Source organism: Struthio camelus, chromosome 19 (genome assembly GCF_040807025.1).
Source record: "Struthio camelus isolate bStrCam1 chromosome 19, bStrCam1.hap1, whole genome shotgun sequence".
In the NCBI taxonomy this organism is placed as follows: domain Eukaryota; kingdom Metazoa; phylum Chordata; class Aves; order Struthioniformes; family Struthionidae; genus Struthio; species Struthio camelus.
The window spans coordinates 8,787,871-8,813,713 of record NC_090960.1 but is presented as its reverse complement, the minus strand read 5'-3'; the positions used below and the strand labels follow the sequence as shown (position 1 = coordinate 8,813,713).

At 56.9% G+C, this 25,843-nt stretch overlaps 1 protein-coding gene across 10 annotated transcripts; it reads left to right on the top strand.

Moving 5' to 3' along the window:
• Positions 1-291: 291 nt before the first annotated feature.
• Positions 292-24,295, top strand: UNC13D (unc-13 homolog D). Of its 10 annotated transcripts, XM_068913191.1 has the most exons (34): positions 292-404; positions 898-1,009; positions 3,275-3,333; positions 9,549-9,581; positions 9,882-9,989; positions 10,496-10,555; positions 10,955-11,021; positions 11,112-11,289; positions 11,799-11,843; positions 12,358-12,426; positions 12,649-12,718; positions 13,087-13,191; positions 13,539-13,631; positions 13,975-14,078; positions 14,766-14,883; positions 15,545-15,669; positions 16,042-16,132; positions 16,463-16,519; positions 16,905-17,002; positions 17,368-17,419; positions 17,781-17,911; positions 18,453-18,573; positions 19,269-19,412; positions 19,614-19,712; positions 20,001-20,207; positions 20,598-20,666; positions 21,058-21,137; positions 21,453-21,558; positions 21,656-21,727; positions 21,903-21,986; positions 22,336-22,456; positions 23,160-23,283; positions 23,551-23,756; positions 23,861-24,295. In XM_068913191.1, the coding sequence occupies exons 4-34, from the start codon at positions 9,549-9,551 to the stop codon at positions 23,965-23,967; spliced, it is 3,144 nt and encodes a 1,047-aa protein (XP_068769292.1). In that variant the 5' UTR covers positions 292-404; positions 898-1,009; positions 3,275-3,333; the 3' UTR covers positions 23,968-24,295. The 10 variants fall into 10 exon arrangements, with proteins under 10 accessions (XP_068769292.1, XP_068769296.1, XP_068769290.1 ...); XM_068913195.1 differs by lacking the exon at positions 3,275-3,333 and having other exon boundaries at positions 293-404; XM_068913189.1 differs by lacking the exon at positions 292-404 and having other exon boundaries at positions 667-1,009.
• The last annotated feature ends 1,548 nt before the right edge of the window (positions 24,296-25,843 follow it).

Below are 25,843 nucleotides of genomic sequence, written 5' to 3'. Positions count from 1 at the left end.
TGAGATTTTATCTAGAGCGCTCCACCTGCATGTAACCCATCATAAAAAAAATCAGAGCAAATCATTAGTTTGCATGAATTCCCTTCTAGCTGAGGAAATGCACTAAACAGTCTTTGGGACCGCAGTGAAGCAAACCTGGCCAGCTGCCTGCCTGCTCTGGGTGTGTTTCCCTTCAGGGGCTGCAAGGGCTGCCAGCTGCTTTTCTATCAGTAGACAGTCAAATAAGCCATTGATTGCATCTTCACCGTATGGGGATAATGTGATTTATGAGATGCGGCTTGCAGTGCCAGTTCCCTTCGCAAGCGCAGCTGGAGGAGGCAGGAGGCATGGGGCGAAGTTCGGGCTGAGCCGTTCCCGGAGCAGCAGCTGCTGGCAGTGCCTGGGAGCGCGTCCAGTGCCGGCAGGTAAGCGGTTTGGGCTGGCTGGTGTCAGCGCGTCGCGGTCGCCTCCGCGGCGGCAGCTGGCGAAGGGCTCGTGTCAGCCAGAAATAACTCTTGGGTGGGCAGGAGAAGATGGGTTTTGTTAACACAGGCTGTGATCGAGAGGTAATTTCAGGTTTAAAGCTTTATGAGGAAGTCCGAGTGACAAATATATTTTTTCTGTGGCTGGTTAGAAACACTAGGGCATGCAGGGCAGACACGTTAATTTTAGGCAAGGATTTTCTTTGCAGTCATATTCAGAATTACTCACACGTCTGCTGTCCTCTGTGAGTCAGCTCAAAGAGTTGCCATCATGAGACTAAACTGGGAACTGGAATTTCAGCACCCTCCTTGCTCACGGACTGGGTGTTTGCTGCTGAGAGAGGCCGCAACGAGATGTGAAAAGCTCTACATAATTGTAAGAGCAGGAGCGTGGAGGCATACCTGCTCTCAAGGGCTGCTGAATTTCGTACTTCAGGGTGCAAATGGACCGGGAAGGATCTCTGCAATGTCCTTCCAGCTGCCTGTGAACCAGCGGGCGATTGATTTCCTTCACAGTTGGATACTGTCTCTGGATACTGGAGCAAAAGGTATTGGCCTGTACTCCGCTGGTGGAATCTGTGGCGTGAGCTTGGCTCAGCAAATTCTGTATTTCTAAAACTTTCCCTTATCCTGCTCAAGTCTAGTCTCTCTCCTACACGTTTATGTACTTTGTTCTGTAAGGGCTGGGCCCTGGCTGGGGCACAGTCACTCTCCTTTGCAGCACAGATCAGTGTTTTGACTTGTCTGCCCAGGATCTAGGGGTAGGGGAATCAGCACTGCAGTTTGCTCCTCTCTTCCAAGGTTTCCGATCCAGGTCGGGTTCAGAGCCTGGTTCTTCGGAGAAGCTTTAACATGCACGTGAGAGAGAGGTGGCAGTAGGAAAAACCATGGAGGGACTGTTTTGGGGTTGAAGCTGGTCAGTAATTTTGCGTATGTGCTCCAGCACTCCAGAACAGGCAGAAAGGCACTTAACACACGCCGGCATGCCTGGTCTGGTGCTGAGATGTCAGCTCCAAACTTTGCCATGTTCACGAGCGTCTTCCCTGGTCTCTCTTAGGCTCATGCAGGAACTGTAGGTCCTGCTAGCCTGAACTCCATGCCACGAAACAGCAGATGAATTGGCCTCTAAATCTGTGTGTCCCTTTCCTGTCCCTGCAGTGAGAACAGCTGCTACCCTGGGCTCCGCTGGCACAGTGAGGGGATGGTAAATTGTGTGGCTGACACTGAATTCATCTCACTAGGAAAGGGAGATGGAAAAAATATTTGCTACCTCCATGTAGCACATGACAGTAATGGAGAAAATGCTTTAAAGCTGTCCTGGAGCACTGCAAGCCGAATGAATGCATCCAGATTGATACATGAAGTTCATGACCTCCTAAAGGAAGCGTAACTGAAAGCCCATGAAACCTGCACAGGTACTCAGGCTGCTGCGGTGTTTGATGGACAGAGAAGTACATCAGAGGCAGAGCCTGAATCAAAAACCTCTTTGCTAACTCCCATTACTTCTACATTAGATCTTGCACAGCCCCAGTGATTGCTTGGAGTTAAAGCCTTCACAGAGCCCTCAGGACACTTTCGTGATGTGTCCTGTCCCAGACTTACTGGAAGAGCTTGATTTCTGGTATGCAGGTTATTCTCTACTATCTGCTCCTCCTACTGACCTGGCCTTGGCGTCAGATCCTGCGCAGAAATGTTGGGGGCTGGTGCCCAGTGCTCTAAAATGTCCCGGTTCTCTAAAAATTTTGCAATCGCTGTGAGCCCAGGCAAGTGCAGGCTGCTACCCAGAGAGATTTGGTCTCTCCACCTGCCTTGTGTAGCCGCGCAGGGAGCCAGAGACTCAGCTTTTAAGCTGGGATGGTTTTCAGCCAGCTCAGCCCTGGGGTCTGGCTCACATGCCGGTACAGCAGAGGGGGCAGGACCCCGGGGCTGGGGAGGGCAGGACGCTCAGTTCACTCACCTTTGGAAAACTATCCAGTTTGGTTTCTCTAGGGAGCTGGAGCAGCTTTAAACGCCAGCAGGCAGAGCTGAGCGTCGCAGCAGCGTTTCCGCTTGAGGGACTGGGGACGTTGAGGCCCGGTCTGTGCCCGACGGGATAAAGCACCCCACGGTGCCCGGGTGCTGACTCTCTCACAGGAAGCACGGCCAGAGTCATCCTCACATGCACCGTTGGTGGAGCAGGGACGCCTTGGTCCAAACCCGTGTTCCTGCCTGGGCTCCCCAGAGGAAATGCAGATTGCACAAATGCAACTTCGCTGCCCCATGTGGACAGCTGAAAGTCCCTTTTGTACTTCCCAGAAAGACAAGGTTTGCCTTCACATCCTGCTAAAATGTCCCTCTTGCTGCAAAACATCCGCGTGGGTGTGGGCGGCAGTGTTCCCCCCACCCGAGGTACCACCGCTTTTCCCTAGGGCAGCACTCAGAGCTCCTTTGGAAGCAAAGGAGTGGGTTTAGGCAGGACAGAAATAACCTAAGTGCTCCACAGTAGAGAAGGAAAGCAAATAACCAAATCCTGGGTATGAAATTACTGATCCCAGAACAAATTGCATCTGCAAGTCCCTGGGAGGTTCAGCCAGCGGCTGGATCGCCCCGGGGGCCAGCAGCCCCCGTAGGGCTCAGCAGTCCCCGGGGAGGGGGCATCTCTGATCTCGTTTTGAAACCGCCTTCCGCTACGGAGCTCGGCTCTCCTCTGCCTTGGGTCTTTGCGAGACGGCTTGCCAAACTGCGTCAGGCACAGCCTGGTTTTGCATAGTCATGAGGAGAAGTGAGGGAGAGACATGTTGAAATCAATTTGTTGACTATTTGCCTGTTTCCAGCCCAGAGATCAAGATAAGGGAGAGGGCCGGCTGCGGCACCAGGATTGTCAAGCCGAGAGGTAGGAACGTAAACTATTGTTCATGCTTATAGAGGGTCCTTTTGCACCGTGTTTTCCTTTGAAAGGAAGATAATTCTTAAGGACTGCAAAAATGCTTGTTCTTTGGTGATCTGTTTTCTCTGGAGACCCAATGGCAGCAAGTACAACCCTATGCATGACTTAACTGAGGACTTAATTTATACCGTGGGCAGCCTATAACCCTGTAGGGTTATGGCCTACAGGATTATAGCTTTATATCCTATGAGGAAAAGCATTTTCCTTCAGGATGAGATGTTTTTAAAGGGAATGGAGAGCTTCACTGTATTATTGTGCATAGATATGGTATGTGCTGCTGGCTAGTGATTTTGGGACTGAGATTGATGTTGCTGGGAGGGAGGTCTATTTTGGGGGTGCCGACCACTCCCCTTAGAAAAATAGGCCCTTCTGCAGTGCTACACCTCATTTTTCTTGAACAGTTTGGCTGATGTATTAAGGTGTTTCCTTGCTGTTCTTGGAGTCCTCTGGAAGTCTCCTGACTTGGGATTTCTGAGCGGTTTTGCAAGGTCCTTGCTAATTGTCTGTGGTTTGGGGCATGGAGTTTATTGGAATTATTTCTTCTAGCCAGAAATCTGTGCTACTTTTGGTAGCTACTTCTAGAGTTTCCAAGATGAGGAATAATTCTGGGTTCAGTACAATGAGATGTGTGATCGCGGTGATTTTTGTCACAGGTTATTTTGGGGAGCAGGCGATTGCTGGTAAAACCAAGGGGTTTACAACTCTCCCTTAGCACACATTCACAGAGGCCCACAACCCCACATGAGCCCTGCACAGCAACTTCAGGTGAGAGGCAGACTGTCCTGTGACAGGGGAGATCTGAAATGCTTGTGTCCAGCCTGCAGAGCTATGACTGAGCGTTTCCAGGCAGCATTGCAAAGCCAGCCCCTAGAAATGTAGTTATCAGTTTGGAAACTTTTGGGGAAAGTATTTTTAACAGCACCTTGCACATCAAAGCTGATCTTTTCCTCTCTAAAACGTGCAAAGCCACAGCACAGCAACTGGCTTTTGGCTGGAGAATGACTGTCTGATGTTCAGCAATACTTCTCGTTGATGCTGCTTTTATTTCTTCAGCATTTCAAGCGAAAGTGAGGTGGATATGAGGATTAACTAAACTCTTACCAGTCGTTCTCTCTGCATCGGTTGAGGCTAGAGACGTTTCTTTGACTCCTGTTACTTTTTTGTTTGGGAGAATCCGCGAGAGGTGTGAGCAGCTCAAGAGGGGTTGGCATGCCGGGTCTGCCTTCTGCCTTGAGCTCTGTGGTTACTCTTTGCTGTGCCATATTTTGCCTTTGCAATCAAAGCTAAAAGCAAAGGTGAAAGCAATTTTTTTAAAGGCCACTTTGCACTTCACACTTCTGCTTTCCTACGATGACATTTTGCAGCGGAGTATGGCACTACTGTCCCAGATCAATAAGCAGCATATGTGAGCATCAAAGGCGAGGGAGGTGGAGTAGAAATCCACTCATCTGACGTGTCCACCAGCAGGGGATGAGACACCTTTAAACTCCTTGCCTAAGGTAAAGCGCAGGCTTAGCTGAAAAGGGCCTTGAGCACCTCTGCCGGTGCTGGGGCCGGGCACCCTCACCAGGTGCAAGGAGGGGAAGTGACTCCACAGCCCAACCGGGAGAGGAAGTGATGCAGAGTCCTTGGGACTCATGTGCCGGTGCTTGGGGACAGCAGTTACAAAAGAGCTTCCTTGCAGCACTTCCACCGGGGCCGGGGTGCAGGCACCTCGGTGGCCGGTTGGGCGCCTTCGCGGGCCAAAGCCACAGGAAAATGGGAGCGGAGGCTGGCAAGGATGCACCCTGTCAGCTGTCTTGGGACACAAAGGCATCACCCTCCTGAACAGTGGGCAGAAATTTTACAAGCAGGTTTTCTCAACCCTCTGGGGATTGGCCTGTTGCTGAATGATCTCTGCTAGAGCAGGGATGAATTTCAGTTTTCCATCATTTCACTGTATCTCCCATTAGCCAGTAGATTAGCTTTGGCCCACATCCCCCTGCCCTTGGAAACTTGCTGGAGGAAAACAGAGCGCGCCGTGCATGTGCTACACAGCTGCTCGCGGCAGGCACCGGACCTGGCCCCGTGCTGGCTGTGCCGGATAAAGAGCACCCGGCCATTGCGTCAGCCACATGCCGACACCTGTGGCCCTTTTGGAGAGAGCGAGAGCCCGCGTCTCATTTCCCACCTTCTAGGAGCTCCCAAGTAACCTCCTCTCACAGGTTTTCAGGGCGAAGGGGACTTGGTGTCTGTCCTAAACTAGCTAAAACAGTGCAACTCTGAGGTTGGGCTGCCTTGTCCCACCTTCCAACAGGGCATTGCCTGCTGTGCCCAAACTAAGGAAATAAATTGGTCCAAGGATGAAACAGGCCAGCTGCCTCCCTCCCTCCCTCCTGCAGGGATACTGCTGCCCAGATCCTCAAGCGAGTCAGTGCGTCGTGAGGTGCCTCGACGCCATTGCCGTCGCCTCTTCGCGGTGCCACATGCGCTAGCTAAGGGGACAGACGTAGCTGCGCGGTTTCAACGGTTGTGGTTTCCTGTTTGGATGAAACAGAAATCCCTGACAGATTACGAAGCACCACTAAACCCGACCTAGAGCCTCTGCTCCCCGTGCTGCCGTCAGCCATCGCAGCCTGGGCTCGAAGCACGTTCAAAGTGCCTGTTGCTGCCTTCGAGGAGCGTTTGGGAGCCAGAAGCACCAGGGAGCAGAAAACCGAGCTCCCCTTGATGGGGAGGGGGGGTCCAGGCCCCAGACCTGCTCACGGCCCCATTGCAGAGCACCTGAGCGCTTGGCGGCCCCAGGGATGATCGGCAACTCTCCCACGCAGCCCGCAGCGCTCCTTCCCCCACTGCCTGGCTTTGTCTGAGCAGCACGGGCCCTCTGAGCTCAGTGGCGCCGCTGAACGCCCACCTCGGGCTGCTCTTGGCCGTGCAGGTTACGTACGTTAGACATCTGGGAGCCGAGTACTCTCGGCTCGTCCCTCGGTGATCTCCCGGGCTGCTGCTCTCCGGTGGCGGCCTGCGTCGTTCCCCTCCCTCCGCCAGCAGCGCCGGCGGTTGGACGGGGCTCCGCGAGGGCAGCGCGTCGCCGGCAGCTTTTGGTAGGCAGCTGCCTTGCAAGTTGCAACCAGGTGAACTGTTTACAAGAACGAAAGCTGACAGTAACAGGCGAGTTTTTCACTTGGTTTCCTGCTGCTTTCCCCCCCCCTCAGTAACCTACCTGGCCAGCTGGTTCAGGGAACAGGGTCTTCGCGCGCTGCTCCCCGCCGGCCGCGCGGCGCCTGCCCGCCCTCGCCACCGCCCCCTTTCCCGGCAGGGTTTTGCTTCGACCTTTTCGGGACTAGTTTTGTCCACTCGCTTGTGAATGATTGCCTGGATGGGATGCGAAACCCTCCTTTGCCCCTCCATCCTGTCTGCCCCTCGAGGTGCCCGCGGAGCCGCCCCGGGGCAGGATGCAGCGCCGCCAGCGCCGGGCCAGGCCGCCCGCGCGCCTGCCGACTCGCCCTAGCAAGAGGCCCGCGCGCGTTTCCGTTCCTTATGGCCGGGGTGTGATAAGGGCTGTGGTTTCCTCTGAGCATGTGAACGAGGGGGAGAGGAGGCAGCGCTAGCGCCAGCGGCGGCAGCTCCCCTCCAACATGGACGCCGCCGGCGAGGCCCCGGCGGGGACCGGCCCCGGCGAGGAGAGCCCCGAGGTACGTGACCCTCCGTCCCGTCCCGCTTCGCCTCCCCGCTCGGCTGCGGGCGGCGCGTGTTCCCCCCCCCCAACCCCGTCCGCTCGGGCGGCCCCTCGGGGAGGATGGCTGCGCCCGGAGCACGGCCGGCACCCGGCGCTGAGGAGGAGCGAGCTCAGACCGAGCGACGAGGCGGCTGCCGCTCCGGCGGCTGTGCCGGCGGAAGGGCTCGAGGTCGGCGCGCCCCGTCCGCCGCGGCCGGGCGGCTCCCCGGCGCCTTCCAGCCCTCCGCCGAAAAACCCCAACCGCCTTCGCCTGCAGCGGCCGGCCGGGCCGCGGCCCCTGCGGCCCCACACGCAGAGACGCGGCCGCGGTGACCCACGGGCTCCGCCGGCGCCGGGCCTGGCCCTGCCGGGCGCATGCCAGCCTGATTCCCCAGACAACCTGTCCTGGGGGGTGGGGGTTAAAATCCCTTCGAGGGACCGGTCCTGCCTCCCAGCAGGCGGCCGTCTCCGCAGCAAACCCGGCCCGCCGCAGCGGCGCCGCTGCCCAGGCGAGGGAAGCCGCCACGGCTGGCGGGGTCGGGGTGCCGGAGGCTGACGCCGGACCTGGCTTCCAGCAGCGCCCCGGGATTTCTGCTAGGGTGCTGGCAAACGCATCCCGGCGGCTCAGCTCGGCTTTATCTGAAAGTCCCGTGCCCGTACGGGCCAGCAAGACGCAGCTCCCGGAGCAGCCTTCCCTAATGGCAGAAGGCACCAGCGCAGCCTTGCCCTCTGCCACTCAAAAGCAGTTTTTCCTCCTCCTTTTTCACGCTCCCCGCTGCGCGGCGAGGGGCACGCGCGCTTGCGTCTCGCTCATAAGCGCCTGCGTCAGGGCAACGAAGGCGTGTTTTCCTCTCCCGCTCTGCGCTTGCGGCCCTGCTACGTGGGCGCTGCTGCTCGCTCGATGGCCGGGAGGATTCGGTCCCTGCAGCGGTCCCGGGAAGGGGCCAGGAAAAAACCCAAAGTCCCGGCACCGGGAGCAGCAGGAGGGCAGGCCGTGCCCGGCAGTGGCCATGCATGCTGGGGGGAGCACGCGCGGCCCGTCCTCGTTGCAGCGACTCCCCGCCCCCCCCAGCTTTTACATGAGCAATTCAGCAATCTCAGCACTGCCCCAGCTGTGGCCAGCACTTTGCTGGTGGTGATTAAAAAAAAAGGAAAAAGACCCTGGCACGTTGGAGAGCTGCAGTGCACGCGGGCTAAATTCGCCGTAGGTGGAAGAGCTGAGTTTAGTCCAGGTGGCCAGGGGATTATGCCAGCCCTAGATTTACTATCTGCAAATGTTAATGTCACAGCTCTTTCTTTTTTTTGCTGGTAGGAAGATCCTGGGGTCATTTCGGGGCCCGGGCTGGCCTCCCGGTAGGCGCTCGTCTGTCCCTCCCTGGGGCCCGTCGCCTTCTGCTCCAGCCCGCGGCTGAGCGGGACGCCAGGGCCGTGCTGGCCGTCCAGCATGGAAAGCGCTAAACTCGTTTCAAGCCTTCCAAGCTGAGGTTTGTTTGCGTCACGTTGCGCTTCCGAGGCTCGAACGCCGTGGCCGAAGCGGCTTTCGCATGCCTTTGGTCCCGACCCCGCTCTGCCCACGAGCTGCGTCACCCGGCTCGCGGTGGCGGAGTCACCGTCCCCAGGAGCGGCGAGGCAGCAGGAACATGCTGCTCGGCGGCCCGGGCCGTCGTTACTCCAGCGAGGCGTCTGGGCGAGGAAATAGCTCAGCACACTCGACGGCTGGCTGAGAGCACGGGCTTTGCTGGGAAAAAGGGTATTTTGGGCACAGGCGGTTTTGGTTCGTTTAGCAGAGCCGTGGGGAGATGTGACGCGATGCGAGCTGGGGGAGACGTGCAGTTTGGATCCCAGGAAGCAGCGAGGCTGCGCGTGGTGGCGGGACCCAGAGCCTGGCTGCAGCTTGGCATGCGGCGATTTTAGCTTTACCTGGTTTGCCCGCCTTCTGGAAATCACATGTTACTGCTAGGCCTCCTTCTAGTCGAGAACGGCCCTTCGTATCAACCAGGAGCAATCTATTGTCCTAGCAACGGTCACCTTTCTTTCTGATAGGGCTTTAGAGGTTGCGTATCCTTATCGCCCTTTGACGCCTCCTTGCCCGTAAGCGCTTTGGCAACCTTGCAGCTCACCCGCCCTGCGCGCGCTTGGGAAACTGCCCTGTGCCCCGCGGCGCCGCTCGGCCGCCTGGCCCTGCTCGGCCCCGTGGGCTCGGGGAGCCGCTCTGCGTGCCGAGGGCTCGCGCTGGCGGCCGGTGCGGCGCGATGCCTTGTGCCGTACAGCTTCTTCGCCAGCGCCTTCCCGCCGTGTGTCCGCAGGGTTTAAGGGTGTCCTTTAGGGCCTGTGCATCCTGAAGGGCTGCGGGTATTGGCACCCTGTCCCACTGCCCTCCTCTGCTTGGCCAGCAGCATCCTCTGGAGATGGCCTCAGCCACGCTGGCAGACCCAAACATCTCTGTTTTTCTTGTTTCTCCTAGATGGATCTGTCCCACCGGTTCTCCAAGCGAGAGGTATGAGCGTGGCCTGCTTTTCTTTGGGTAAAACGGCTGCCAACCGCTGGGGCTGAGCCCGTGGTCCTCCTGTGAGGAGGGTGGGAGGAGAGCTGCTGGTCGGGGGAGGTGGCTCAGCACCTGGGGACCCCAACGAGGCTCCCCAAGGACACCTCTTTCAGGAGCTGGAGCAAATGAGCCCCATCGGGTTGCCCCGAGCAACGTGACCCCTGGCATGATCCCCCCACTTGGAAACATCCCCCCATGCAGCTTGGCGCCAGGAGAGTGGCCACAGGTGACCGGGGACCCCTCTCGTTGCAGCTTGTCCTGCTCTACGAGGAGGTCCTCTACACCATCCGGTATCGCCTGGGCAAGCCCGAGCATGACCACGTGGCTGACGCCGAGGAGCTCTACACCTATGTGCAAAAGGTCAGTGCCCATTATTCCAGCTGGAGCAAGAGCATTGCCGCGGCTCCTCAAAACCTACTTTCCCATTCCCCTTGTCCTTTCCACATGTCTACCTTCGTGGCAAAAGAAACTAGGGAGCATGCAGGGGAACAGACCAACAGGCCACCTTAAAAGATGTAGCAGGAATGTCTGTGATGATCTCCAGAGGTCCCTTCCAACCTAAACGATTTCTGTGATTCTGTGATTCTGTGCGGAGGGCAGGGGGCAGTTTGTGCCTGGGAAAGGCAGCCTTTTAGGAAGAAATATTTATCTTCGGCTCAGATGGTTGGAAGAAGTCTCTTCCTTAAGAGCTTTCAGCTGTTGCCTAGCCTTTCTCCGGACTGTTTGCTCTTCTCCTCTCCCACCAAGCGTTCCAGCTGGCTCCCACAGAGCAGGCGCCTCGCTTCCCAGCACTGGGAAGTCCCTGGCTGCCCTCCAGCCACCATTAGCCAGGCAACGTCTGTTAATGGCATTAATTTTTGTAACAGGCTTTCGGCATGGATCCGGAGGAGCACAGCGTCATCATGCAGCAGGTCAAGGAACTGGAGGTAGGAAGAGGGATGTGGTCACCCAGCAGCACGTGACCCAGGGCCAATCCCACTCCATGAGGTCTCCCTGCAGGGCCTCCTGGCCTGCGTACTGGGGCTTTGGCCCTCAGGCTTTGGGGTAGGGCAGCTCTGCAGCTGCTGCTCACCGTGGGACTTGCCCAGGAGCTGTTTACTGGCCTGACCCTGCTGTTACAGCCAGCGACCAATGGCATGATCCCACTCCAACCCTGTCCTCCCTCGCAGGATCGGTGACACACACTCACTCTCACTGCCCGGCTGAGCCCCGTGGCTGCTTTCTGTCCCTGCAGGCTTTGCCTTCAGGCCTGATGTGCATCCAGCCTGCTGGGTGGAAGAAATCTTCCCCCTGCTCCGAAATTACACAATTTTTCTTTCTTCCAGAGCCCAATTTTTTGTTTGAAAGCAACCGTGAAGGAAGCCAAAGGGATTTTGGGTAAAGACGTCAGTGGTGAGTGGAGATACGTGGGTGTCTTGAGCAGAAAAAGGACAGCTGCTGCTTGCTGTTGCAACAGGGTCTTTCACTTCTCTGCCGTTGCAGGGTTCAGTGACCCATACTGCCTGCTGGGAATCGAGTCCAAGAGCCAGGAACCGTCTCATCCGGAGAACAAGAAACGGACAAAAGCTGTGGTCAAAGACCTCATCCCTGAAGACCAGATCCATCGCACCCAAGTCATAAACCAGACCCTCAGCCCAGTGTGGGATGAGACATTTATCCTGTAATCTGCTTTCCTATTATCCCTTCTTTGCTGGTGGCTGCCACCCTGCTTACCAAGGGATCTCAGGATCTTTCCAAGGGATCTCACACTGGGGTGGCAGTGGGGTACTGGGAGGACTGGAGGGTTGCAGCGTTGTGCCTTAAGTCTTTGATGGTCACGAAAGAGATGCCAAGCTCGGGGCTAAGTTAACCTTCTGCCCTGGCTGGGATTTTGGTCTCTGCTAGGTCAATGCCAGCTAGTTCTTACTGTATTTGAGGTCTGACCCAATTAACAGATCCAGGGAGCAGTAAAACAAGAGCGTGGCATGGAGACGTGGCAAAAATCCCTCCCAAGGGGCTCTCCCATGACTTGCCCAGGCTGTGTCAGGTGGCATAGGGGGTATCCATCTCCCTGGTGGCCTGGTGGGAGCCACCTGCCTTTAATCTTTAGCTGTCCTGCCTGCTTGCTGCCCATCGCTCTGACCCCAGCAACTGCTGTTTGAGTAACGGTTTCCCTCTGGCATATTGCAGGGAGTTTGAAGATGTGGAAACCGCCAGCTTCCACCTGGACATGTGGTGAGCAGCAGCATCCTTCTTCCCAGACTGACAGCCCCCAACCCACATGCCAGACCTAAGCAGGGTCCTATCTCCTTACAGAGGGTCCTGGGAGGGTCACTGAGGCGTTCCTTGAGCCTGGACCCTTTAAAAAGGTCTAGAAACCAGCTTGGGACCTGATTCCCCATTGCTTTCTGCTGCAAGCAGTCACCAAGAGCAGAGTAAAGTGCAAGACATGCCCACTATGGAGTGGAAAAAGCTCAGACTGTTTCTATATGGGCAGGGTTTGTCGCCCAAAGTGAAAAGCAACTGAGGATTGGATTCTGATTTTTTTACTAGGCAAAGGTGGCTCTTGGAAACTGTGCTTGAAGGTTTTGAATGGAAGATGGTTTTGGGGGGGGGGGGGTGGTCTCAACCCCAACACATTCATGCCAGCACCCCTCGCTGCACTATCATTTTGGCTGCCTGAAATGTTTTGCAGTAACCTGAATTTCCTCTTTTCTTTTCCTATGGGTTTTCCTGCCCACCCTTGCAGGGATTCGGACGTTGTGGAGTCCGTGAGACACAAGCTGGGGGAGCTGACGGATCTCCATGGCCTCAAACGGTGGGTGCTGCCGCAGCCCAGCAGTGCTGTACAGACAGCACTCCCAGGTGCAGAGAAGGGAGGGTTTAGAAACTGCCTGTTTGCCTCCCTAATTTTACCAGTTGCTTTTGGAGTGGTGGTAAAAGTCATGAATGCAGCTGGCAGGAGGCAGAGGTTCCTGCAAAGTCGTAGACAGGAGGAAGAGAAAGAAAACCTTTTCATCCTCTGATTTATGCCTTACAGGATCTTTAAGGATGCTCGGAAAGACAAAGGCCAGGATGATTTCCTGGGGAACGTGGTCCTTCACCTGAAGGTGAGAGTGGAGCGAGGTGCTTCTCGCTCATGCGACATAATGTCACCTCCGAGAGACTCCACAGATGTTATAATTAAGCCTCCTGGGGTCTGGGGAGGATCATAATCCTCCAGCAGCACAGGGCTAACTCGGGCTCCAATCAGCAGCAGAGCCACACATAGATGCCCAGCCTCCCAACTCAGTGGAGGGTGCCCCGACCAGCCAAACAACCTTTCTCAGGGATCATGGTTTTTTTATATTAAATATAAGAGTTATCAAACAGAGCATCTTCCTGCCCTATTAATGCATGGAGGACCTATTCTCTTAATAGAGACCCTTCATCTGGGAAGGCTGCCACAGGATTTTACGCTTTGTTTCTGTGGGTGCAGGACCTGCACTGTTGGGACGATCAGTGGCACCAGCTGGAGCCCCGGACAGAAACGTACCCCAACCGGGGGCAATGTCACCTGCAGTTCCTGTTGACACACAAGAAGGTAGGACGGGAATGGGGGAAGGAAATCCCTTACTAGTGGCTTGGCAGAACTGAGCAGCTCCCTCTGTCCTTCCCCTGGTTCCCGTCTCAGGATCTCCAGTCCATGTCCCAGGCACCACAAGAGTCCCACTCACTGGATACCACCTTGGCTCTGCCACCGAGTGCAGAGACACATAGTGCCAATGCACTCAAGGCTAGTGTGGGAGCCTCCACCACAAATCTGCTCTGCAGGCTTACCTGTATGCTTGGTTCCTGCTTTGGCTTCAGACAAGAGCTCCCTGACCCCAAATTTTTGGGTTCTTGTGTTCCCAGTCTCAGACTTCATCCCTGGTGCTATCTCTTTTTCAGAGGACCACCACTAGCAGCCGGACACAGCCAAGCTACACTGTCCATCGCCACCTCCTGCAGCAGCTGGTGTCCTATGAGATCCTACAGCATCAGGTATGAGAAGGCCAATGAGCAAGGGAAGGAGATGGTGGAGAAGCAGTGGAAATGGAGGTTTAATTCCCCGTTCTTTAGCAGGCAGGCTGGGTTGCGGGCTTCCTTTGGAGCCCATTGAGCTTGATGTCCTGCTGTGGGCACCACAAAATGATAGGCTGCTTCCTCGGGAGGCGGGTCATGGTGCACAGCCCACAGAGGTCTGTGGTGTCTGGCTGTGCCCAGCAGCCCTTTACAGCAACTATCCTGCAGTGGCCCTGAAAATGCACCCAGCCGCTGTGCCTGACCCCTGCTCCTTGTTTGCTCCAGGGCACATAACCCTCACTTTGCATCCTCTTTCCTGCAGGCTGGCAGCACTGCCTGGGACGGGGAGCTGAGCAAGCACGCCATCACCATGCTATACCTGCACGCCACACAGAAGGATCTGTCTGTCTTCCACCAGGTCATGGCGTGAGTACCCTTGTGCCCCAGGGAGCAGTGCCGGTGAGCAACAACGCAGCAGTGATGGAGCAGTTCACGGGCCCTGGCACTTTTCCCTTGATGCTGTTTGACCTTGGACAAGTCCTCAGTTTCCCCTTTGAAAGACTGCCCTGATAATGTCTCCTTGTGTCTCAAGAGTGTTGTGGGCCTCCACAGAGTGGAGTGGTGTGCTTTGAGATCCCCCCAACAAGACTGTCAGTGCTGGACATGGCCAAGTCAGCTGGCCGTGGCCGTTTCTCCAGCATCACTGAGCTCTTTTCCCATTTCCCTTAAGTGTGGCTCGCTTCTGCCTCATGCCTCTCTGCAAGCAGATTTGCCCAGATTGCTTGCCTCCTGGGCCCGATCTCTGCTGTGAAGTTTAGATTAGCATTACTGGTATCAAACCCAGGGCTGTGAGCAGCGACGGAAGACCTTGGTTCTGCCCCCGACAATGATAGCCATAGCCACGGACAGGGATGCGTGGACATGGGTGAGGGAGCCCCATTCTGGTCTCTGGGCTCATTCGTCCCATCTCTCATGATTGCTGCATCACGAAACCAAGCTCTGGAAGTGGGGCTTATGCATGCTGGAGCAGCCAGGCCAGGAGGGGCCCCTTCCCACTGCCAGAGGCAGCCCCAGTGCCTCAGCGCTCACGCCAGCCTCTCCCCGGCACCCCAGGCAGTGGCTGGCTTACAGCAAGCTCTACCAGAGCCTCGAGTTCAACAGCAACTGCCTGCTCCACCAGATCACCAGCATCGAGTACCAGTGGGCACAGGAGCGCCTGAGGCCAGAGCAGGTGAGAGGAGGCACCAGACAGGGCAGAGGTTGGGGTAGCCCAGGGGAAATATGCCCCAAGCACCAGAGCCAGATCCTTTCCTCCCACGTCCCAGGGCCACCAATAGGGCCAAGTTAGTGCAGTCTCCCTCCCTGTGCTCCAGAAAGGGCAGGAGATAGTGGGATTCAAGGATGTCCTGAGAACCTAGAAACCCCAGCAGTGGGCTGGGGCAGCCAGGAGTAATTTCTGGGGAGGAACCAGACAACATATGGGTCAGGCAGCCACTTCTGCCTGAAACTGGTCCCCTTCTGTGCAGAGAGGCCCTCATCCTTTACCTTGACACTCCACTCCTCCAGCATGTGAGCATCGCTGCCATCAAATTGGCCACTCACTCCCCCCACCCCGAAATGAAACATGACCCAATTCCCGCTCTCTGATCCCTATTCAGTTTCCCAGGGCATCCCAGCACCCTGCTGTGACTCTGAATTTGTCATGCATAGCAATGAGGTTTAAGCACAAAGCTCAATTCAGCCCCCTTCAGGGGGAAGTTACCTAGGGCATCAAGAGGTTTGCACGTTCCCAGAGCAGGCTAGAAATGACAGGCTCCCTCCATCTCAGTGTCGCGTGCCTTCTGGCATCTCCAGCCAGGGACAGCAGCGCTCGTTTCCTTCCTTCTCCCCAGAAAGCGGAGCTGGCTGAGTCCTTCCAGTCCTTGCTGACTTATGGGATCTCTCTCATTCGGAGGTACCGCATTATTTTCCCCCTCTCTGTCCCAAGGTCCACGGAGAGGCTCCGATCCTTACTCAGGTGAGTCAACTGCTGCATTCGCCAGCCAGTGTCAGCTGTGGTTGGGGGTCGTGGTGCTTGGCCCCCTCCAAGATGGACAAGCTTGTAACCCTTCCACCTCCTGCCTCCTTCCACCTTCCACCCATCCCAGGGGAAGGGGATGTCGAAGCTTGAGTGAAAAACCCATGAGAGCCCTTTCTGCCCCCTTCCAGGCTCCTGACCTCATAACTGCTGTGCAACATTTTCTTCCCTCCATCTGTGGTCTGGCTCCTAGTCCTGGGCTCCCCATGGGGGATTTTCTCAGGAGGAGAATGTCTGTTTGGGTAGGGTCTCCAGAGTGGTTGTTTTTTGAAGGGTTTGTGCTAAGTTTCACTGGTGATTCTCACCTTGCAGAGTCCTGGTCCAGATGTGCAAAATGAAAGCCTTCCGAGAACTGTGCACGCTCAGCTCTGACCTCCCTGAAATGGTCTCTGAGGCTCTCAAGGTATCAGGAGCAGGGGGATCTGTCCCGTCCCAGCCCTGGGAAGCAGGGACCCTGTGGCTCTCCCCTCCCATCCTTTCCTTCTCCAGTGCCCACACCTCAGCCTTTCCTCCTCCAAAGCCTGCAAGCCACATAGACCACCGTTGGGTGAAAAAATACCCGCTCATCTCCCTCTTCAACTCAGCTTGCTAAGTGCCACATACTGGGTCCGGGCCCTGCCATTCCCAACGTGCCACGCTGGGCCCTGCCTATACCTGGAATACAGGGAGAGCAAATGGGATGACAGAGCTGCCTTTGTTCCTCTGCCCTTACACTGGGTCTCCTCTCTTGCAGTCAGGGACTACAGAGTGGTTTCACATGAAGAAGCAGCACCTCAGTCCCATGATGAAGGTCAGTTCCCATTTCTGCCTTTCTGAGATTACAAGAAGCAATTTGCTGGGTTTGGGGTAGCAGGCCCAAGGGACTGGAAGATGGGGATGAGACAAGGCTTTTGCGGTTTTCTGATACTGTCTAGGCATTTGGGTTTCCAGCCTGAAACACCAAGAGCTGTATTACCTTCGCATGCCAAAGTACATTGAAGCTTAAGACCTTGCTGTGATACTCAGGAGAACAGGAACTGGTCCCCAGTGTGGGTTACTAACAGGCAACTTCCTGGTGCTGCTAAAGCAGATCTAATGATAGATTGCTACCTCGCAAGCAAAAAATCGACTGAATGGAGCCCAGGTCCATCTCAAAACCACTGATTATCCAAAATAAGCTCTTCCTTCCCTTGCAGAGCATGGAGGAGAATGGCAAAGCCCTAGCCAAACTCCTTCTGGAGGTGATAGGAGATCTCCAACAGTGCAACAATACCTGGAATAAATTCTTCATCAGGTAGGTTTTGGAGGTAGACCCTTGTCCACCTTCCATGGGGGCAAGAGTCACAGGACGCTTTGATACCTCATTCCTCATCTCAGGCTCCACAGTTAATGCCTATAAAAGGAAATCTACAGGAATAAAACCAAGTTGTGAGAGCCAGAAGACAGGAAATCTCCTCCTGGGGTCTCAGGGGGGAACAGGTACTAACTGCTGACTTCCTCATCTTCCAGCAGTCCCTCTTAGAAGATCTCTTAGAGCTGTGACACCATTTCTGTGCTGTTCTCACTCTTACAGCAAGGGTATGGGCTGTGGAGGGCTTGCTGGGCTGGGTTTGCTGCCTGGGTCTGGCAGACTCCTGACTCTCTGTTTCTCTCTTGCAGCACCTTGAAACTGAATATCTTCTCCATTGCCTACCTGGAGCTGGAGAGCCTGGTGAGCAAGCTGAGCAAGCCTGGGCTGCTCTGCAGTCATGAGACTAAAGATTAAAGCCAGTCTGAGATTTTTAGCTCTCCCTGCAACTGACTTTTGCAAGTCTGTAAAGAGAGCAAGCCAGGGAAATTCTGAGAGTCTTGCCCTGCACGCACATTAAGTGACTATAATCTGTTTGCTCCTCTGTTTGCTTGACCAACTGAATTTCCTGAAATGCCAGCCAAAAGGAAGGGGAGTCCCTGAGGTTGACCCTCACCTCATGGCTCCTGAGATCCCAGAACAGTCCAAGGCTTACTGGCCTGACTCTCACTAACACCTCTCCCCCCCATGAGATGCCCACCTTATTCCCTTTCATCATTGCTAGGTTGCAAAGCACGTACAGGAGCAGCTGAGTGAGATCGACAGCAGCATGTCCAAGCCCACAGCTGAAAGCCTTTTCCAGCTCTACATGAGCCTGCAGGAGCTCTATCGGATGAAGGACTTTGTCCCAAAGAGGTACCGACCCGTTTGGGCTGAGTCCTGATCGGCACTGGAAAGAAGGGAGATGCTTGAGGGTGGAAGTGAGCTGGCTGTTTGGCTCTCCTGGAGGCAGGATGCAATTTGGGCTGGACCAGCCTGTTAAGGCTGATCTCCACATGGAGTTAATTCAGAGGAGCTGCAGGCCCTTCGCATTCACCTCTATCATCTGGATTCATTTTGGAGTGTCGCTAATTACATACAAGCCAGAGAGACCAGGCTGTTGACTGTCTGGGTTTTGATGTGAGGATCATTAGAAGGGTTTCAGGCTTGTCTCTGGGCAGGTTTGACAGAGACCTCACAGAAGCAGAGGTGGAGTCTTCTCCTTAGCATGTTTCTCATGGGGCTCTTCTGACGGGTTTATGTCCCCAAGGACTGTTGCTGGGAGGGGCTATGCCAAGGGTTCACCCGAGGCTACCTCCTCCTTGGGGCAGGGTCTCTCATATCTAAGAGAAAGGAGGGTTTGTAGCCCCATGCTGTTGTGCAGTTAGAGAAGCCAGGTTGGTGCCTTCATCCACAGGGACGGGCCCTTGGCTCTCAGTGACTTCCACCAGTGGTTCAAAGACGCTGTGCCCCAGTGGCTGCAGAAGGCCTACACTATCGCACTAGAGAGGACGCAAAGAGCTGTCCAGATGGATCAGGTAACATGAGGAGGAGAATGACTCCTTCAAGCCTCCTAGGGACTCACCATATCCCTCCACAGGCTCCCATCCAGCCTTTCTGGAGTCTTTTATTCCTTGGCTATTTATGGTCCTCACCCCTGCTCTTTGGCCTTTGCTAGCTCAAGCCTTGCAGCCTTGAGACCACCAAGGCAGCTGCCTCTTGCAGCCCAGGAGCAGGCTGGCTCCTGTCTCAAGTGCATAATAAAGGACTGGCTCATCCCACGTGTTCCCCAGGGCACCAGGCTCCCCATGCCCTTTCCCTCACTGCTCTCTGGCAGCCAGTGCAGAGCAAGTCGACGAGCCTGCACTTAGTGCAATGCTGCAAATGCCACCATTACTTTTGGCCTTTGGAAGGAGAGGAGAGGAGAGGGGAATGCAGCCATGGGGCCAGAAGCTCCTCACCTCGCTCTTCGGTGCAGTCCAACCACATTGGGTCAAAATATGGGAGAGCAACTAGATGGGGGAATCTCGGACTGCTCCAGCCTGCCCTCTGTGCACTCCTTCTCTGTCCTTGTCTCCTCTGCTCCCCAAAGTGACCAGATGATGACCATGGACACAGCCATGATAGGAAGGATCAGAGCCAAGGAGCTCTTAAAATAAAGGAGTAGCTCTTCTGTCCAAAATGGCTTCTTCCCAGATGAACTAAGCCACATTTGATCTCTTCACCCATCCAGCTGATGCCCTTTGGGGAGCACAACAAGCACAGCACATCGACCGTCGACCTGTCCACTTGCTACGCCCAAATCGTGAAGACCTGGCAGCAGCTGAACTGGCCGGACCCAGAGGAAGCCTTCATGATCATGGTGAAGCTCGTGGAGGTTTGTATACCTGGACCCTGTCAGCAGAAGTTGTGCTTGCAGGCATCAGTGGCAGGAGTTCCCTCTTAATCTTGGAGACAGGTCCTGGTGAAGTGGACCGGTGTCCTGGGCTGCTGGGACAAGCCGGTGCCAGTCCCCTAGCTCCACAGTGGCCTCTTTGCTGCCTATTCATCTGCTCAGTCCCACTGCTTTACTCTCCAGGACATGTGCAAAATCGCCCTGATGTACTGCCGGATGATCAAAGCGAGGGCCAATGAGCTGTCACTGCGTGAGCAGAATGAGAGCGACGCAGCCAACAGGGTTGGTATCGAGGCAGGGCCCACGCCTTAGGGGCGGCAGGACTGGGCAGAGAAGGAGATGAGCTGCAGAGTGCCCAGCCGAGAGGCCCACCGTCCCAGGTCTGGCTTTCTTGGGGTTGAGTGGGCATGGAGCAAGGGCTGCCTCAGTTTCCCCTCATATCTGTGATCCTGGAAAATCAGAAGAGAAATCACATGAGCAGAGGGAGTGGGACGGGCGCTGATGGAGCCAGCAGAGGATGCACAGGGAGCCCTGTGCTGGGCCGCTGCAAAGCAGACCCTTCTCCCTCAGCTCTGCATCGTGGTGAACAACATCAAGCAGTTGCGGCTGCTGATCCTGAAGTTGCCGTCACAACTGGACTGGACCCTTCTGGAGCAGCGCACAGAGGCCGTCATCAACCAGGAGCAGGTCCAGCACACGCTGCACAACCAGCTGGATAGCACCGTCTCCTGCCTTGACCATGAGGTCAAAGACGTGGTGCAAGCCCTGGCTGTGAAGGTAACCACCTGCCACAGTCCCCCCTGCCTCTCACCTGGCCTGAAGCAGGGAGGTTTAATCCAAGGTGGCCTGGAGCCCACAGAGCCCAGAGCATCTTCTGCCTGCTGGGATGGGGCTGGGGTCCTATGGAATGGAGCCAAGATGAGTAGATGTAAGGGAAGACGGGAAGAAAACAAATCCTTAGTTCAGGATTCTTCTAGCAAGGAGGCTCAAAGAAGGATTTTGGCTTGGGATGGAGGAGGCAGGACGTGTGCTGGATGGTACCATGGGGTTTTCATGGGGAGGCAATGCCCCGGGTGCCCACCAGACCCAGGCACAGGGAGGCTGGTAGCGTGCTGTTGCAAGACAAAGGCAAAACCCAAGTGTCTCAGTGCATTTCCTCTCTGGCAGCTGGAAGGGGGCATTGCCAGACACATCCAGGAGCTCTCGGCCTCCCACGACTCCCAGGAACCTGAGGATGTAAGTACTTGGCCCCTTCTGGCCCCGCTCCTTTTGCAGCTTGCCCGTGGCCATGGGGCTGTCTGAACACCAAGGGGCTGCAGTTAACCATGAATAATACTTGCCTGCTTGATGGAGGTCCTTGGCACCCTTTCCTGCCTCCTCTTACCCCACAGCCTGGGGCAAGGAGACACACACCATGGGGTCCAGACCCCCCAGATGCTTTGTCAGACACCTGTACTAGCAGCCAGGACTGGACCTGAGTGCAGCCCACCTGCACCCTTGCTGCAGGAGACCATCGCTGCCCTGCCAGCTCCTGCCAGCCAGCAGCTCCCTGCCCCTCCTCGAGTTAAGCTCTGCTGGATACAGCCCTGCCAGTGACCTCCCTGATGCACCTCTCCTTTCACTGCAGTCCATCATGCCGCTGATGAAGTTCCTGGAATCAGAGCTGCAGTATCTCAATGAACATCTGGTCCAGGAGAACTTTAAAAGGTGATGGGGGGGTGGCCAGGGACGCACTGCGGCAGGGGCTAGCAGCGCCACGGCGCCCTGTCTGCTGCAGGGAGGGAAGAGCTGGCTCTGCCTGAGCAAACGGGGGCTGGTGAGCCACCTTCCCCGGCCAGAGCATCCCATGGGGCTCGGGGATGTCCTCGTCTTCGGGCTGGCCACTTAGCCCAGCGGGACGAGTAAACAGCTCTTGGTTTCCCTTGGGTCTTTGCTAAGCCCCTCACAACTTGGCTGAGGACCAAGTCCCCCCCCATAATCCTCTACCCTATGCTAACAGCCCTTCTCCCTCACCCGGCGCAGCCTCCTCGGCCTCCTCTGGCATCACACCTTGGAGGTGCTGTCAGCAGCTGCCCGGCAGGAGATCCCCTCAGCCCAGTGCTACAAGAAGCTGCACTGTGCTCTGAAGGTATCAGGAAGGGCTGGCTGTCCAGGAGTCCTGGCACATGGGGCAGAGCCGGCTGGGACGTATTTTGGGTGCCCACTAACAGCATCCTTCTCTCCAGAGCCTGGAGCTCTGCTTTCATGCCGAGGGCTGTGGGCTGCCGCTGGAGACCCTCCACACTGCAGCCTTCCTGGTAAGGCCCTGTGGAGGCATGGTGGGCAGGGGGTTCTGACTGTCTCCGTGTCCCCTGGGACCGTGGGATGGCCTCAGTCATTCTGGGGATGGGCGTGGGACAGCTCCCCGGCTGCAAGCTCATCTGCACGCTTGACCGTCATACCTCATTGTCCTCCTCCTCCTCCTCCTCCCAGTCCCTGGAGACCCACCTGGCCCTCTGCTCAACCACCAGCCGCAAACTCATCCAGAAATACTTCAGCAACAGGATCCAACAGCAGGTCAGAGTTTCCCCCAAGCGCTTCCCTTCACTCTGCGCTGGCTTCCCCCCCCCCTCTTCCTTGCACACACGAGGCTGCATGATGCAACCACTGGGTCTCCCCATCATTATGGGCTCCCCCAACTCCAGGGGCTCTTGGGAGCTGTTTCACCCTGGTGGTGGACAGTTTTAGGGTGGAGTTGAGCCAGCCAGCTGATGGAGGGAAAATTGCTCCCTCGGGCCAGGGGATCCCCCTCGCCTCCGAATGCCCAATAAAACATCTGCTCAGCCTCCACCAGATCCAGGGCATCCCCTCTCTGACCACGCAAGAGCTGAAACACAGTGCTCTTATTTTGTGCTGCCTCACTCAGCTGGACACCAGCTCGGAGAAATATGGAGCCGTGACGATTAAAGCGCTCTACCGCTCTTCGGAGCAGAAGCTCCACGTGGAGGTCCTCAATGCCGTCAACCTCATCCCCCTGGACTCCAACGGTGAGTGAGCACCAGCTGGGGAAACCCTTCACTGCACAGGCACCACTTGGAGTAACTGTCTTCACTTGCTCTTGCATCCAACGAGGCTGATTTAGGGGATTTTTACCAGTCTGGGCTTGCTGATGAGCCCCTGTGATCTGCCAGGCAGGACCCAGGCGGCACGGGGCGCACTGCCCACTCTGCCCACATCTCACTGCCTTCAGTTTGCAGTGATCCTGCCTGCGGCTGTGGCAAAAGCCTGCAGACAAGGCAGCTGGCTCTTCCAGCCGCACAAACCCCACCTCGCACAAGATAGATGCCGGCAGACAAGGGACGTCTCTGGGGATGGCTGTCATTCAGTGAGGTCTCCAGGAGAGGTCATTCCTAGTTCAGCCACCCGTGGCCAGCCCACAGCTGTTCCATGGCCAAGGTTCCTGTGGCCACTGGACCACATGTGGGCTGATCCAGGCTGCTTCAGCACCATCCTGTGGGCTGTGAGGCAGCAATGACGGTGGTCTGGGGTCTGTTTAATGGAAACAAAGCCCCCAGGAATCAGGATCTTGCTGAGACATGTGGCAGCATACCTAAGGCAGAGTATGTTCCTGCCCTACCTCGGGCTGGGCGGGGGGGTCTGGGCCCCTCGAGTGCCCTGAGGAAGGGCCGCACGACCGCCCCTGGGATGACACTGGGCGATATTAGGGGGCTCACGGCTGCACCCCACCAGGTTCGAGCGACCCCTTTGTCCAGCTCACCCTGGAGCCACGGCACGAGTTCCCTGAGGTGGTAGCCAGGACCACGCAGTGCAAGAGGAACGAGCTGCACCCGCTCTTTGATGAAGCCTTCGACTTGTATGTAGGGGCTGGTGCTGGCTGTGCCCCCCCCCCAGCCTTCCCCACCCTTGGGTGGGAATGCATGCCCACAGTGGGAGCTGGCGTCCAGCCCCCCCCCCCCCCGGACGCCTGGGTCCTGCACGCTGCAATGCATCGCAGTGCTTTGAGGTTATTGAGGTCAGCGCATGGCAGCTGGGGGAACCCTGTCTGATTCCTGTGGGGATGCAGAAAGGGAATTGGCAGTCTGAGGGGGTAGGAAGTGACAGCCCTGTCCCCCTGCTACAGTTTGATCCCCCCCGAGAAGTGCCAGCAGGACGGGGCCTGCCTGCTGCTGACCGTGTTCGACTATGACGCGCTGGGGGCCAACGACCTGGAGGGAGAGGCCTTCTTCCCCCTGTGCCGCGTGCTGGGGCTCAATGCCGACGAGGACCAGCTCGATGGGGGCCGGGTGCCCCAGACGCGCCTCCCGCTCACCCACCCCAAGCCCACCGGTATGTGGAGGGGAGGTTGGGGAGCCGCGGCCGGCGGGGCCGCTCGTCACATCGTGCGGTCGGGGGCCACCGGCAGCCCTCAGCCTCGCTGCCCTCTCCCGCAGGCGATGAGATCCTCCAGCTGCTGGAGTCCCGGAAGGGGGACAGGGAGGCTCAGGCCTTCGTCAAGCTCCGCAAGCGACGAGCCAAGCAGTCCAAGGAGGTGGCGTGAGCCCAGTCTTCCCCACGGGAAGCTGTCGCAGGGACAGGGGCGGGAGGGGACTGAGGAGATCTTGGGGCCACCCCTCCCCGTGCCGAGCTTAGCCTGGCCTTGTGCCCCGTTGGTGCTCAGCCTGGCACCTGGCCCCCCCATCTCGGCGGGTGGATTCGGGTCCCTTGGCCGGTGCACAGGGGGTTTCGTTGCCTCTCCTGGCTGGTGACGCTGCGGGGAGGGTACTGCGGTGTGCGACTGCCCCTGAGCCCAGGCCTGACCCCGCGGCTGCCGGCACCGTGCAAGACAGTGGGGGTGTTGCAGGAGAAATAAATGAATACAAAACCGAGGTGGATGTTTGTGGTATATTTATTGGCGATGGCAATACAGTGTTCTCATGACAAGCGTATCTTACTGCACTCTCGGGTTTCCCAGGTCCTTATGCCTTACCTTTGCGATGAGCATACCGGGGTTGGGGGGGGGGGGGTTCCTAAAGCAGGAGAGTAAGGGCAAGAGGCGTTGCAAAGCAAGGGGAGGATCGCTGCCGGGCAGCTCGCGGCCAGGCGGGAGAGCTCAAGGGGCTCTTGGCTGAGCTACTGTTTAGCCGACGCAGGGTTTGCCGCATGGTCACACTGCACATGGTGAGGAAAAGCACTGGGTACGTTGGGCCACCCATCCTCGCGTCTGCAGCCTGCCTTCCTGCTTGATCTCCCGGCGTCGGGGCGCTCTGCGGTGGGACCTGGCTGCCCCCTTCCCCGTTCACGGTGCCTAGTGCCCCAGGCTAGTGGCCATCACGAGGGGAGGGCCACAGCGGGGGTAGCCAGAGTGCCTCCTCCTCCCCCCCCCCCCAAGGATGTGCCTTTTGTGTTTAATTAAAAGTGACAAACCCGAAGTGTTGGATGACTCAGTGCTTTGGGCAACGGCCAGCAGGAGCGTCCCTGGCTGCAGCAGCCTGGGAAAGCGCCGGGGAAGCAGGGCCAGAGCCCCAGGAGGGGCGGGTTTTTGTTTTAGTTTCTTCTCCCCCCTCCCTGCCCCAACCTTCTCCTGCAGAGCTTGTGGGGCTCAGACTGTTGGTTTCAGTTGCAGGCCATTACAAAACACTATATACAACTAGTCTGTATCCGCTTAAACTGCTGGGGCCGCTCTCGCCGCCCAGCAGCGTTGCAGAAAGGCAAGGACGTGCCAGCGGCGCGGCTGACGGCTGTCGCTTCGCCCGGTGCCGCCGGTGGAGCGACGAACGAGCTGGCCCTCCACGCGACGAGCCAGGCCCGGCTCGGGCATGGCAAGAGGCTCGCCAGAGGGCCAGTACAGAGGCGTTTGATGAGGAAATCTGGGCCCAAGCAGCTGTGAGCGTCTGCGGAGCTGCTGGAGGGGCTACGTGGGTGTTGGGAGAGGGGGAAAGGCGCCAGAGCCCCCCCCCCCCCCCCAACCGCGGCTGGGTGCTGCCTGCGCCCTGCCTGCACCGTCGGCCCCTCTGCAGCCGGCTGGGGTTTGTGTTGGGGGGTTGGGGGGGGGCAATCTGTTGAGCCTTGGTTTTGAGCTCACTTTAGCTTCATTGGCCTAGTTTTAGCTCTTTTTTTTTTATTATTATTATTATTTTTTTTTTTAATCCAAGTTGTTTTAGCTGAAGTTGTGCTCAGCTCTGGCCAGGACCAAACGAAACGGCACCACAGGCAGAGAAGGACTAACAAACCCGTATGATCACAGCATAACGACCCCCACGGGCTGGCAGGAAAGGAGCCCGTTAAAAACTATGGGACTACAAGCACATGAGACCAGATCCTACCGGATGCTAGACTGAGGAGGCTGAAAAACCGCCCCCCCCCCCATTCACCCTCCTCACCCCCCTCCCCCAGCAATGACCTCCCGATGCCGCCAGCGCGCCCCAACAACACAG

Coding starts and splice junctions, on each gene's coding strand:
- UNC13D (XM_068913188.1), top strand. CDS start 7,005: ATGGACGCCGCCGGCGAGGCCCCGGCGGGGACCGGCCCCGGCGAGGAG. Junction 7,062..9,548: donor CCGGCGAGGAGAGCCCCGAG/GTACGTGACCCT, acceptor TGTTTCTCCTAG/ATGGATCTGTCCCACCGGTT. Junction 21,559..21,655: donor AGCTGCACTGTGCTCTGAAG/GTATCAGGAAGG, acceptor CCTTCTCTCCAG/AGCCTGGAGCTCTGCTTTCA.